The 13,875-nt window shown below is 40.4% G+C and overlaps 1 protein-coding gene across 1 annotated transcript in view; it reads left to right on the forward strand.

Moving 5' to 3' along the window:
• NBAS (NBAS subunit of NRZ tethering complex) overlaps positions 1 to 13,875 on the forward strand; it is a 345,265-nt gene that overhangs the window by 242,321 nt on the left and 89,069 nt on the right. Inside the window, exons 43-44 of the mRNA XM_007183498.2 lie at positions 2,345 to 2,595; positions 3,617 to 3,951. Coding sequence (XP_007183560.2) covers positions 2,345 to 2,595; positions 3,617 to 3,951 — 586 coding nt within the window. The remainder of the gene's footprint in view (positions 1 to 2,344; positions 2,596 to 3,616; positions 3,952 to 13,875) is intronic.

Here is a 13,875-nt window from a genome sequence, read left to right on the forward strand (position 1 = left end):
TACAGTACGGGGTTACCCTGGAGATATCGCAGGTTTGGTTACAGACCACTGCAGTAAAGCCAGTATCACAATAAAGCTAGTACATGAATGTTTTTGTTTCCCAGTGCATATAAAAGTTACATTTACACTATACTATAGTCTATTAAGTGTGTGAAAATATGTCTAAAAAACATGTGCAGACCTTAATTAAAAGATACCTTATTGCTAAAACAATGCCCAATTACAATAGGAACATCAAAGATCACTGATCACAGATCACCGTAACAGATATAATAATAAAGAAAAAGTTTGAAATATTGCGAGAATTACCAAAATATGACACAGAGACACAAAGTGAACAAACTGTGTCGGAAAAATGGCACCAATGGACTTGCTTGACCCAGGAGTGCCACCAACCTTCCATTTGTAAAAAAAAAAAAAAAAATGCAATGTCTGTGAAGCGCAATAAAGCAAAGCACAATATAAAACGAGGTCTGCCTGTATCTTTCAGGGGTGACCTTGCATTCTTTGAATAGTGATAGTATCCGAAGAGTTTTGAAATAGCCGTCCACTTATACTCACTATTTCCTGTACAGGCCTTGTGCTTTCTTGTCTTGATACTTTTGTTCATATTATTTCTGCTTCATTCCTTTCTACAATACCAAGCTCAAGTACTTCTCTCAGTAAGCCTTCTGGTGTCATCAATATCTACCTCCTCTGAAGTGACAGCTTTAGTGACCCCACTCGTAACTGGAATATAATTGCATGTCCTTTGTCAGCCCACACCATTATTCTGCAGTGTTTTTTAAGTATGTATAACGCAACTGGATTTCCACACTGCTGGATGAGAGCTCTGTGTTGTAACTCTATACCCTCCCCAGTGCTGAGCACAGGGCCTTGTCCGTAGAGGACACCTAAGTTTTTGTTCATTCTCCCATCTATTTGGCATTCATAAGGCACATGTCGAGTGTTTCCTTTGCACCACACACTGGTGGTTGGTACTGAGAAGCTAAAGCTGAAGAAGATGTGGTATCATCTTTGCCATCAAGTGGTACATGGTCTAGTGAGGGAGACAGGCAAAGTAATAAATAGTTAAAGCATGTTATGAATAGACGGATACTCTGGGACATTTTTATAGACCAGGGACATTTTTATAGATAGGGATATTTTTGTAAATGTTTGAACCGTGTCTTAATAGAAAAATAGGATTTCTCTTGAAGTGAAAGTTAAAAGAGCATTTTTGAATTGCTTGATATTTTGACTTTATAAATCGCTGCTGTTACCCCAAGTATTATCACATCCTGATACAAATTTTAAAGTATATTGTGTATTAACTTTACGTAAAACAAAAACATGTCTTGGCACTCAGGGGGAATTCCAATAAACAGGGTATTGTATTTCAGAAGAGTTGCTTTTAAACGATATGAAACCTAACTTTGATCCTGTCAGAGGTCTCACTTCCTGCTCCCAGGTACTTTCATTGCTGCTCTACGAACCCTGGAAGCTGGGAGTTTCTGTTAGTGCCAAAGGCCGCTTGAAGGCCTCTTACGGTTAGAAAGCTTGAAACTCATCCCGTGTGGGACATTGGGATTATGCTGGGCAGGAGGCACGGTGTTCTGTCCAGGGAGAAGCATGAGACCAAAATTAAGCCCTCCCCGTCACCCAAAAAACACAAACTGATCAACCAAACAGAAGTCCTTAAACGTTTTTTTCAAGAGTTTAACCGTAAATGACTTAAAAAAAAAACATTATAAAGACAGCTAAGTCAGGATGAAAATATTGATATGTGCTTTATTCAAGTGGCATTCGTTACTACAGATAATTCAAGTGAAAGTGCAAGTATCTCTTCTTTTCTATTTTAATTCTGTTTGAACACAGTATCAAGGTTACGTCTACTATCAGTTCAAGCCTCTTTGACATAAAATTTATGCCTAAAAGTTGGGGTTGTTTCTTCACTTCTCTATTTCCTAAATTCCTGAAATAATAAATTTGTTTACATTTCTATACTGAAGCTCAGGTTTTAAATTTTTCTTGTGATATGAATAAATAATGCATAGTAGAAGGTGACAGATCTGGGTTCATTTCCTAGCTAGTAAGCACTGGGCAGTTCTCTGTAGAGAACTACAGGGTACTGTAGACCCGCATGAGACAACATGAAAATCATATAGTACCATCTGAAACACATTTGTTTTCCTTTATATAAACTACCTGTACACACTGGTGGTTTCCTGTCTTTGATTAGGCAGCAAGAAGGGATTTGTAAGAAGTAGCCTTTCTTCCTAGGTTTCCAAAAAAAAACCATGTTGTTTAATAAAGGAACCCAGTCTTACCAATCTTAACATTCTTTCTTTGTCCTTAATTTCAGTCTGTCCACAGTAGAAATTGAAAACCGAGCCCAGGCCCTTCATCTCTTCGAGACTTTGAAGACCAACCCCGAAGCCTTTCACAAGCACATGGTCAAGTATATTTACCCCACGATTGATGGCTTTGATCATGAAAGACTGCTGTATTATTTCACTCTGCTGGAAAGCTGTGGCTGTGCAGATTTGGGGAAATACACCATTAAACCAGAAACCCACATTCGGCTGCTAAAGAAATTTAAGGTAGTTGCATCAGGTAAGTTAATCATTTTCCTGCTTGAACTCATTCTTTAAATTTAATCTAGGGCAGTTTTCTATATACAATCCTGCTCCTGCATTGTGGCTGGCATAACTGTGAAACCACAGTATTTTTATGCTAATAGACTTTATTCTGTCTCCAACTCCTTTACTTACTGTTGAGGGAATTAAATAGTGGAGAAACTTAAGTCACACAGTGACTTATCGCAGACCTGGTACTAAAATCCAAAGTTTCTGACTAGTACACCAAAGGTTTTTTCCCTGCTTCCACTGGTTATATTTTATCTACATAAATGACAAGGCTGAGACACTTCCCAATAGGCAATTTGGCAGAATTTCGCTTAAGTGGACCTACATGTTTAAAGTATGTATGGAACCCTTAAAATAAGAGCCTTTGAATCTTTGATAAATTGTGGAAATCTTTAGAATGGTGTCTGTGTGTCTTTAGCTCATAACTAAGAAATTAACCGTGTTAATACCTCTCAAATCTGTATGATACTTTACAATTTACAAGGCACTTGCAAAGCTGCATTCATCTGCTGTTCGTAACAATTGTGAGTATTTACTTCAGTTTATCAGTGGTTTACTGAGTAGCTGAATTAGACCCTGGACTAGACATAGAGGAAAGGGAGTAAGATTCAATCCCTGCCTTCAGGTAGCTGATGAGATACTAGATGAATAACAAATGAATATAGTGCAGTGTGGTGAGCGCACGGATAGAAGACATAGGTGCCATGGGGGGATTGAAGAAGCGAGGAGATATTGCCATCTCCAGGGTACAAATGAGGACACTGGGGCTCACAGCAGTTGAGTGACCTGTTCAGGGTCGCACAGTTGGTTAAGTTGCAGGCAGCGATTGGAACTCAGATCTTCTGATGGATCTCAGTGACAAACGAAGCTGTGCTGTAACTAAATCTTTTCATTCAGCCACGCAGAGGGGCTGTGTGTGTATTTGAAAGCTTCTGTATGGTTATCTTGGAATGAACTACTCTCTTTTTTTCCCCTTTTCTTTCCGATAGGTCTTAATTACAAAAAGCTGACAGATGAAAACATGAATCCTCTTGAGGCATTGGAGCCAGTCCTTTCAAGTCAAAATATCTTATCCATCTCCAAACTTGTTCCCAAAATCCCTGAAGAGGATGGGCGCATGCTTTCGCCAAGCTCTCTGTACACCATCTGGTTACAGAAGTTGTTCTGGACTGGAGACCCTCACCTCATTAAACAAGTCCCGGCGTCCTCCCCCGAGTGGCTGTACGCCTATGACGTCTGCATGAAGTACTTTGATCGTCTCCTCCCAGGTCACCTCATCACTGTGGTGGATGCAGTGACCTTTTCTCCAAAAGCTGTGACCAAGGTAACCAAAAAGATAGTTTAAAGTAGATTGGCTGCTTTAGAAGAAATGAAAATTGCTCTTACATTCTGTCGATTTTGTTTTTATTTGCTTTCTTGAAATAGGGAATACTTACATGTTTGGCAGTTTTGTTTTTTGTTAAGCATGAGGTATTTTAATTGGGAGATCATCGTCCTCTATCACAATTGTGCAGGTAATATAAATCAGGCTTAACTGTTCTAATTTGCACGTACATTTTGTTCATGTTATAGTTCTCATAATATGTCATTTTATAGTAAATATTCCATCCTGTTCTTTCCAATTGATGAGTGGAAAGAACCTCCAGTGCCAAGCCCACATTACTTGCACTCAGAGCCAGGCTAACAACTTAGCGACGATTAAATCCAGGTCTTAAAAAAGTTTCACGTGAATGCTACGTAGTACATGACTTGGTGGTAGAATTACCCATGTGAGTCTGTGTGGCAATTTCCAATGTCTGCTCCATGCCCAGGTCTGAGCCCTTTAATTGGGCTCTAATTTCTCCTCTCGATCCTTCAACATTGTAGAGTTTCACACAAAATAGATAATGTGGGTTCTTCTCCTCCCCTTCTTGCCCTCTCACCCAGACACCACTATTCAACAAATGTGAATTTCTCATTGCTTGGACACGGGGCATCATCTCTCCTAGAAAATCTCCCAGCCGCTGGTCTCAACTGCTGAACTGCATTGCGTTTGGAACTTCCTTTCATTTTCTCTTCCCTACCTTTGTTGCTGCCTTCTCTTTCCCCCAAGTTGGCAAGTTTGCCCAGGACCCTATCCCATGAATTTTTATTATAGCTATTATTATCATGAAAATTGAATGTAGAGACTAAGAATCCAAGTCATTCATTTGGAGGTTGGCCCAGGTAGATGTTCAAACATCTATGGGGAATACTAGTTTTAACTAACTTGCTAGATTAATAGTTGTGGATAAGCAACGACTTCATTTCCTTATTATTGTAACTCAATGAACTTAGTTAATAACTTAGTTTTAAATTTTATAACCACTGCTATAAAGAGGAGATAATCATTTTTGTTGTTTCTAAGGAAAAAAGTAAGGATGATTGTAAAGGGATGTAGCATGACGTATTTGAAAAGAGCACGGGTTTAGAGTCATATGGCTTTGAACTTTGAACCTGCCACTTAACCAGCTCCGTGGTTTAGCCTCAGGAATCTATGTTAACTTCTGCCTTCTTCAGGCAGAGGCAGTGACTGAGGAATCTTGAAATAGATGATAGTATTATCCTACTTTTAATAGGTGAGGAAACGGAGGTTCAACAAAGTTAATTTGGTAATAGAGGAGCCACAATTTGAACTCAAGGAGGCTTATTCCAGGGTCTTTGCTCTTAACCACTGAATGGTACTATTTCTAAGAAGTCATAGAACAAACAGCTAGAGTCAGGGGACCTGGAGCCTTTGTAGGGACCGTGGGAGAACAGTGGGGCCAGAGAGCCCCAAGCATTTTCAGTCCAAGCAGAGCACCCTGTCTTGGGATGTTTCCAGAGCAGGGCTGAGTCTAAATGAGGAAAGCCCGGCAGGAACCTCGCAATGTCTGGGGAAAGACAGGAGTCCAGCAAATATTGGGTGAATCTCCAAGGATGAGAAGAGGTTTGAGTCCAAGTAAGTACTAGCAGTGCCGGAAGTACATATTGGAGGGAAGGGGCTGAACCAAGCGGGGAGGTGAAATCCAAGGAAACGGCTCCAGAGCTGGGACCTGTGAACCGGCTGAAGGAGCTTGACAAACAACCTGACTGGCCAGGAAGATGGAGGGGCCCAGGGTGAAGGAGGTTTTACATATTTTATATGAGGGCAGAGACAAAGCCCAGCATGGCCAGCCAGGGCCACGTGCTAATTGTGAGCACGGATATGGGGTGGACAGACAGCCTAGACTTTCTGACAGCAATTATTTACTCCTGATTAAACAAACTTAGGAGTTGGATGTAGAGTCGACTCGGTTTTAGTTGGTATTTATGATGTTTTAAGTCAGATGATTTTAAGTTACAACACCTTCTCATCACCTTAGTTTCTTAATTGTATATCTTTAAGATGCCCTCCAACCACGAGAAAATGTATGACACAGTTGTTTGTGGACATATGTGCATTTTTTTCTGAGGAAAATATGCATAGCTGACCCAGTAGGGATTGAGTCAGTTAATTGTGGCATTGCTTTCTCTTAGCTCAGATGGTGTAATTCTCAGCAAGATATTCTTTTACTGTAAACTATGTTAAGAGGTAGTTTTCTACTAAGTCAAATAAGGTATAGAAAAGTGAGAGAGAGAAATTAATTTGATATCTTTAGTCTAGCTTTATATTTGTTCTCATTTTATTAATTGGCAAGCTTTAAATTTTCCATTCAGAGAGGGAAAGTATAAAGTTTAGATACAATGCATGTTTGTTTGAAATCACACAGTGCTATCCTAGAGAGAGAGAGAGAGTATAAAATTCATATTGAAATACAACCCTCACATGTCAGAGGACACATTTGGAAAAGGAAATGCGGCTGGATGTGGCCAAGTTTGCAAAACACCAGGTGTTGCCACAGCTTGTACATGGTGGTAAAAATGTAGAATAAGTGTATACTACTCAAATATAGTGTGCAGTTTTCAAACGTTTACCCACATCTAATTCAGAGCCAAACTTTTGGAAAGAACTGGTGAACATCCAGAGTGCCTAACGAGAACAGTAAGCAATCAATTCAGAGAGGAATATCCCCAAAGCCTGAATTTAGTACCCATTCCGTAATGAAATAAGCCAGAGGAGGCTCTTCGCCTTCATGGTAATAGTCGTTTGCACTAGCAGAATTTGTAGAAATCCTGGGGAGAATATTCACAAAGCATCATATGTCATGTAGGCCAAGAGTGAATTTGCACGACATTCGAGGTGATGAATATGCAGAAGGGAAAAGAATACAAATGTTTAAAGTGCATTGGCTCCAATTCTGAATTGTTGCGTTTCAGTTGAGTTAGGTCAGAGTTGCTCTCCAATTGCTTTTCCGATTCAGTAATTAGAAACATTTTTGTAGAAGGGTCAGAGAACAAGTTAGTGAGTTAGAAATCAGGAAAGTGGTGGACAAAGCTGAAATGCAGGTCAGAACACTATTTGCCTGGTTCAGATATGATGTGGTTAGATAAGGGGGTGCTTGCATGTAACCCCAGCCTTCGTGTTTTACACTCAACACTCGCTCTCAATTGCTGGTATAGCTACATCCAAAAATAAGGACGTGGAAAATCCTCCTCCTACTTAGGAAATGCTACTAAGAAGTTGGCCCAAATCCTTCTTTAAAAACCCCAGGTAGGGCTTCCCTGGTGGCGCAGTGGTTGAGAATCTGCCTGCTAATGCAGGGGACATGGGTTCGAGCCCTGGTTTGGGAAGATCCCACATGCCGCGGAGCAGCTAGGCCCGTGAGCTACAACTACTGAGCCTGCGCGTCTGGAGCCTGTGCTCCGCAACAAAAGAGGCCGCGATAGTGAGAGGCCCGCGCCCCGCAATGAGGAATGGCCCCCGCTTGCCGCAACTAGAGGAAGCCCTAGCACAGAAACGAAGACCCAACACAGCCAAAAAAATAAATAAATAAATAAATAATAATTTAAAAAAAAAAAACAAAAAAAAAAACTCAGGTAATCACAGAAGTAGAAGAGATCTTCTAGTATCCTAGAAGCCTGATGCTTCTCAACCTGGAATTGGGTAGGCGTTTACCACCCTCTCCCCACCCCACGTGCACCCTGTGTTTCAGCTCCTACCATTTGTTTTTGATGGGAATGTATCTCCTTTGAGTTAGAGCAGAAAAATTCTTGAGAACCTCTTCTCTAGTCTGACCTCTGACCTTCAAGCATCATTTCTATTGATAATTAAGCTACTACCTCTGCTTCTATATTTATTTATGCACACACACACACACACACACACACACACATACATATGTATAACAAATCTTTCTTTTTCTTCTTATATTTCCCACTTTTTGGTTCTTCCTTCTGAAGCTGTGGAAACAGCATAAGGGCATCTCTTTTTCATATGACTGTTCAAATTCTTGAACTAGGCTACTATTTCCTCCCTTATTCTATTGTCTAGACTACTTGCTAGAGGAATAAATTTATCTAGACTACTTGCTGGAAGAATAAATTTATCTTAAAAACCATGATATGATCTAAAACTAAAGTTTATTTCATAAGTTTAAGTCTCAATCAAAAGGCTGCATTGTAGGTGTAACTTCAGTGTCTTTCCGGTGCTAATACTGTCTTTTCACTAAGGATGGGAGTGCATTTTTCACCATCGTGAGCAACTGGTGTCTGAAATCTATATAAAAATGTTGAGATAAGGCATATCTCCTAATTGCATGGCATAATATATGACTTTCTGATGCATAAATCCAATGCATATTACGTGGCTTCACTAAGTATTTAGGCATTACTGGGTGCCATATCGCAATACTCGTCGCCATTGGAGACACGCAGGTGGAAAAGACGCGCCTGTAAGAAACCTAAAGTGAAGGGTTTCTTTTCCTTACAGCGAAGTTATTATAATTGAGAGTTACACTCCCGGTGAAACTAGAAGTTCCTTGAGGGCAAGGATGTTGCCTTTTATCTCAGATGCTCCAGTGCCTAGCATAGTATAAAGTAGGGACCCCTCAATGTGGCTGTTCAAATAATTATTATCGTAGGTTGGCTATTCTTAAATCTTTTGATCTTTGGATGCCTTAATATTCTTAAAAATTGTTGAGGACCCTAAAAAGCTTTTGTTTATGTAATATCTGTTGATATTTGGCATATTAGAAATTAAAACCAAGACATTTTAAAAATATTTGTTTGATTCATTTATAGGTTAATTCATATATAGGTCCATTTATAGGTTGACATGAATAGCATCTCTTGATGGAAAATGGAAATAAAGCATTTCAAAAAGAAAAAAATAATGAAAGTGACATCATTTTAGAGTCACCTGTCTGGCTTAATAGAACACAGCTGGGTTCTCGCGTTTGTTTCTGTATTCAATTTTTGTCGTTCTGGTTGAAGAAAATGAAGAGCTTTCAGCCTTACACAGATACAAGGTAGAAAAGGGAGGAGTGCTTTAATAGCCTATGGTGTCATTTTGGGTGTTCTTTGATGCTACTGTAAAACTCAACAAATGATAGACTCTTAAAGACTAGGTGTAGTGTGGAATCAGAAACCCTATCCCTGATCTTTCTGTGCTCTATTATATTAAAACTGTTGTTCTGGATTGCACTTTGTTTGGATCTTCTACCCATGTATGATTTGGAATATAATGCATTCGGCGTTTGGAAAATTGGCTCGCTGAGTTCTACAAATCATCCAAATGTTGATACAGTGCATTATACGTTATCAACAAAGTCACATGGGTTATTCTGAACGCCCATCTTATCCAGTGAGTTTTTAAGTATTGGGAAGTTGTCAAGCTCACAGTGGTAGGTACAAGTTTTCCAAAACTCTAATTTTTGCTTGAAAGCTTCAATTGTATCATTGGCAACAAATACTGTGAGTTATTTTCCTGGAAGTGACATGCTCACTTTGTTCACATTGGAGAAAATGTTTGCCACATATTCGAGTCTGAATAGCTATAGTTTGTCTACCTGTTGTCTTTCAAGCACAAATGGTAATGCGTGCCAAAGCAGCTGCTTCAGCTACTCATGACTCAGACGGTCACACAAATGCTTTTTCCTTACTACGCTTCAGTACACAGTGAGATGTTTCATGTGTATCTCTCAGTTCTTCAGTTAGATATGCACTCAGTGGTTGAGATTTAATAAAATCAATCATTTTTACTCCTTCATCAAGAACATTCTCAAGTGAAATGCCGATGGAGAACACAGTGACACTTAGTACCTTTTGGTGCCACTCCCTTGATTGTGCAAAAGTCCCCACAGTTTTATCCACCATTGCTTTTTCACCATCATATAAGTGTCAACATAGTGAAAAAAAGTAAATAATGTTTTGGTGGTAAAAGTCAAAAAGGTGAACAATTTTGACTTTGCAGACCTCTTGAAAGAGTCATGGACTCTTGTGGTTTGTGGACCACACTTTGAGAACCACTGTCGTAGGATATTGTTTCCAAAACGACAGCCAACCTTGATGCCCACATGAAAGAGCATTTCAACTTCCTAAATGTTTGTAATTTAAATAATAATGAAGATATGTCTGGTAAGTGCATAAAGGATTGTCTTAAAATTTCAGTTTCTCAAAATAGTTTAATTTCTAATCAGCTTTCCAGATGTGGACGTGTCAGAAAGAATTTGAAAATGTAAATGGAATGTGTACATGGTAATATCATTATATCATCCTTTGAATTTACGAGCTTGCAATATATTTTTTCCTTCTACAGATTTCCTTTTATAATTTTTTAGCTAATATTTATTTTTTAATATTACTCAAGCTAAGCAGGGAGTTCTCTGGGAGAGACGTATAAGAAAAGAGAAGGGGCTCAGAGTAAGGGTGCAGCTCCTGCAGGGCACTCCTTCAACCTGGTGTCCTCAGCTTTATTCCCAGGCCAGGATCTCAGCTCAAAGAAGAGGTGATTTTTTTTCTGGGGCCTGGATGCAATAGAGTATGAGGATGGTGCTTAATCGTGGTTCCACCCCGCCTTCACTCGTAGCCCCTTCTAGAATTCAGAGAGATGAAAATAAGTATCAACAATAAATAAATATTGTTGAAAAAGCTGGAATTGGGGAGCATGGCCTGGATCTGCAGCCCAGTGGTCTGTCTTTTACAAAAGTTCACACTTGTTTGAAATTTGACTAGTTAGAGCTGCTATAAAAGGTAATTCTAGAGGGAAGCCAAGGATGAGTGCACACTGAGGACAGGCGGGGCCGACGGGGAGTAGCCGCGTTACACGTGGCTTTGAAGTCTGCTCTCCTCCTGTGGGGAGGAATAAGGAGGGGAGAGATGCCAGAAGTGCTCTTCCTATGGTTTCTGCCTGTTGGTTGGAGTGAAAGTTTTCTCCTCATAATGGAAAGATGAGGAGAGGGCAGTGGGCTTTTTGTTTCCTTAACTAATTCAGCTTAATAATGAAACCTCTTGCCAGTGAGGGGAGAAAGGAGTCCAGGGTCTGTCGGGACGTGGTCCTGACGTCCCCTCTTCCTGGGGCCACACCTCTTGTACCTGAGTCTCACGGCATGTCCTCCTGGGATCAGTAGTGGCAGCGGCACAGCCTGTGCTTCTGAAAACTCTGAGATACGTCAGAAGAGCACAGTCTTCTGACTCCCTGCGGACTAGGCTAAAAATCTACTCTCTCTTCTATTTCCTGTCTCACATTTTGCCCAACTGGAATGATGATTAAAACTCATCAGAAGTTAAGCAACAAGCTAAAATGAGAGTAGAAATATGCCAAGTATTACATGTCAGCAACTTTAAAACGGCCCAAATTTAAATTCTCATTATTAAATTCCCAGGAAGAAATTGACATCCTTAAGATCAGATCCTCTTGCCCTTTTAGTTAAAGTTCAATTACATCAAAATCCAAAATTCATAAGTTCAACAAAAGTAAAGTTCAAAGATGATATTCCTGGTTTCTGCTCTGTCTTAGCCAGAGAGGTCTGAGTTAGGTGTCTGAGTAATATCAGGTTCCTTCAGCAGAATATACCTTCTTACACTTGAGGAGCATAGCTTCTTCAGAAAATCTGAAGTTAAGTTAATCCCACCCCAAGTTTTCCATGCATCTCATTTTTTAAAACTCTAAAAGAAAATGAGAAAAAAATTAGAACAGTTTCAGCGTCAGCTCCATTGCTGTGTAATTTAGGAAACTCAAGCGAATCACCAGCCCTGAAACAGCCAAGTGAAACAAGGTTCCTGAATCCTGTTCTTAGTTCAATCCAAATACACATTCCTAGAATGCTGGAGAACAGGGAGGTGGCTTGGTGGTGTGGGAGCAGAGGAGAGTCGGCAGAGAAAAGCTTACTGAGTTTAGCTTTGCCAGCATATCAGGTCAAACCAGTTGTCTAGAGCTTGGTTGGGCAGGTCTCCCATCAAGGGGTTCAATGCGGTGTGTGATCTCCATATGGAGGAAGGGAAAATACCCATCCAGACTGTCTCCTCTCTGAGACTGACTTATTTTACATGTCCCTGCCTGCAGTCACTCTGCCTTCCTAATGTCCATTTCCCCATTTAAGCTCTGTGTTCCTCCAGTTAAGTGTCCCGGTGGCCACTGTCTCTGTCTTATTGTTATGGAATCCCACTTGTCTCAGAATCCTGTTCCCTGGGGAGCTTTGCCACTCATGCCCATGTTTGTTTCTGCTGAAAACCATCTGCAGTAGATCTCTCAACTGAAATCAGTGTAGATGTTTTTGAAACCTGTGCCCCTAAGGACCTGGAGAGGACTGTTACCTTTGCTTTGTGCTTGCATCTGAATTGTATGCTTGTGCTCCTTCCATGGGCATAGAATTATTTCTATCATATCTTTGGGGTTTGATGGGGAAAGAGTAATAAATAGCATCCTGTCTTCCCAAGTTGCAATCAGTTAAGAGATAGAGGGATCAGCTAGATGGAAACTAAAGTCACTTTATTGTTGAGAGGATTGGAGTGTCGACCATGGCTTGATTTTCCATGGTCAGCCTTCCTCATACTTGCTCCCTGCCCAGATCTTCAGACAACCCTGCCAAGCACAAGGATAGATCTGGAGAGCATGTGTGCTTTCTCAGAAGGGCTGCCTCGCAACTTGATTCCCGCTCATGGGACCCAGAGAGGTGGCCTCTGGATTAGTGCTGTCTAATAGAACTGTGATGTGAACCACTTGTGGAATTTGAAATTTTCTAGTAGTCACATTAAGCAAAGAAACACAAAATAGGTGAAATTGTCCTAAATATTACCATTTCAACATGTAACCAGTATAAAAATATGAATGAGATATTTTAACATTCTTGTTTTTGCATACTCTTTGCCATCTGTTGTGTACTCAGTACCTGTCAGCATAGACTAGCCACATTTCAAATGCTCAATAGCCACATGAACGTATTGGACAGATAATGCTTCTCTGGAACCAAAGTCCGCGGTTTACCCTTTTGTCTCACAAACGTTTACCACTGAAAGGACAAGAGCAGAAGAAAAGTGTACTCTCCTCACCGGCAGATCTCAAAAAGAAAGGGAAGGGACTAGCCACCCATCATCAGTTTCTTCCCCCATGTCATCAGCTGTCACTCCTCCTCCCCCAGGAGTGCAAGGAGAAGAGAGGAGCAGGACTTACCTCCTCGGGACCCATCGGGGGGACTTCCTGCTTTACGGGCCCAGGTAGGAGCTGCAGAGGAGGAGAAAATGGTTCCTACCACACATAGGAAATGAATGTCAGGCTAAAAATAAATTAAAGACCTTAGGAGTTATCTGTCATCTGCGGAAATCACGTTACGTGCCATGTAATAATAGTAGTAATAGCTCCCATTTATCGTTCACTGATTATGTACCGGGCACTGGTTCTCCACTTGACCTTATCTCCAGTAATCATCACAGTAGCCCTGCAATGTAGGTATTACATCTCAGTTTGAAATGAGCAAACTGAAGGTTAGAGGTTAAGTAATTTGTTCAAGGTCAGAAGCAAGTTAGTAGCTGAGTCAGAATTCCAATCCTAGTCTTATCTGTTTAGTGTTAGAGGTCTTCAGCAAATGATAATCATTCTTCCTTAGACAGGCGCCCACTATTTTCTGAGGCAACTTGTTCATTTATTGGATATGTTTATGTTTTTCTCTTATATGGGGTCCACGTCTGCCCCTTTGATCTGGGGTCCACGTCTGCCCCCTTTGATCTGTCCTCCTTTCTGTAACAACAAGAAATAGAACCACTTCCTTCCTTGCTCTTTGGGAAATGGAATAAAAATACCATATATCCTCCAAGACTTTCATCCCTCATTTCTTCTTTATTCCTCAAATAACCTGGATTTCATGTGTTTCAATTAAAATCACCTTCACCTTGA

This window comes from Balaenoptera acutorostrata, chromosome 12 (genome assembly GCF_949987535.1).
Source record: "Balaenoptera acutorostrata chromosome 12, mBalAcu1.1, whole genome shotgun sequence".
NCBI lineage: Eukaryota > Metazoa > Chordata > Mammalia > Artiodactyla > Balaenopteridae > Balaenoptera > Balaenoptera acutorostrata.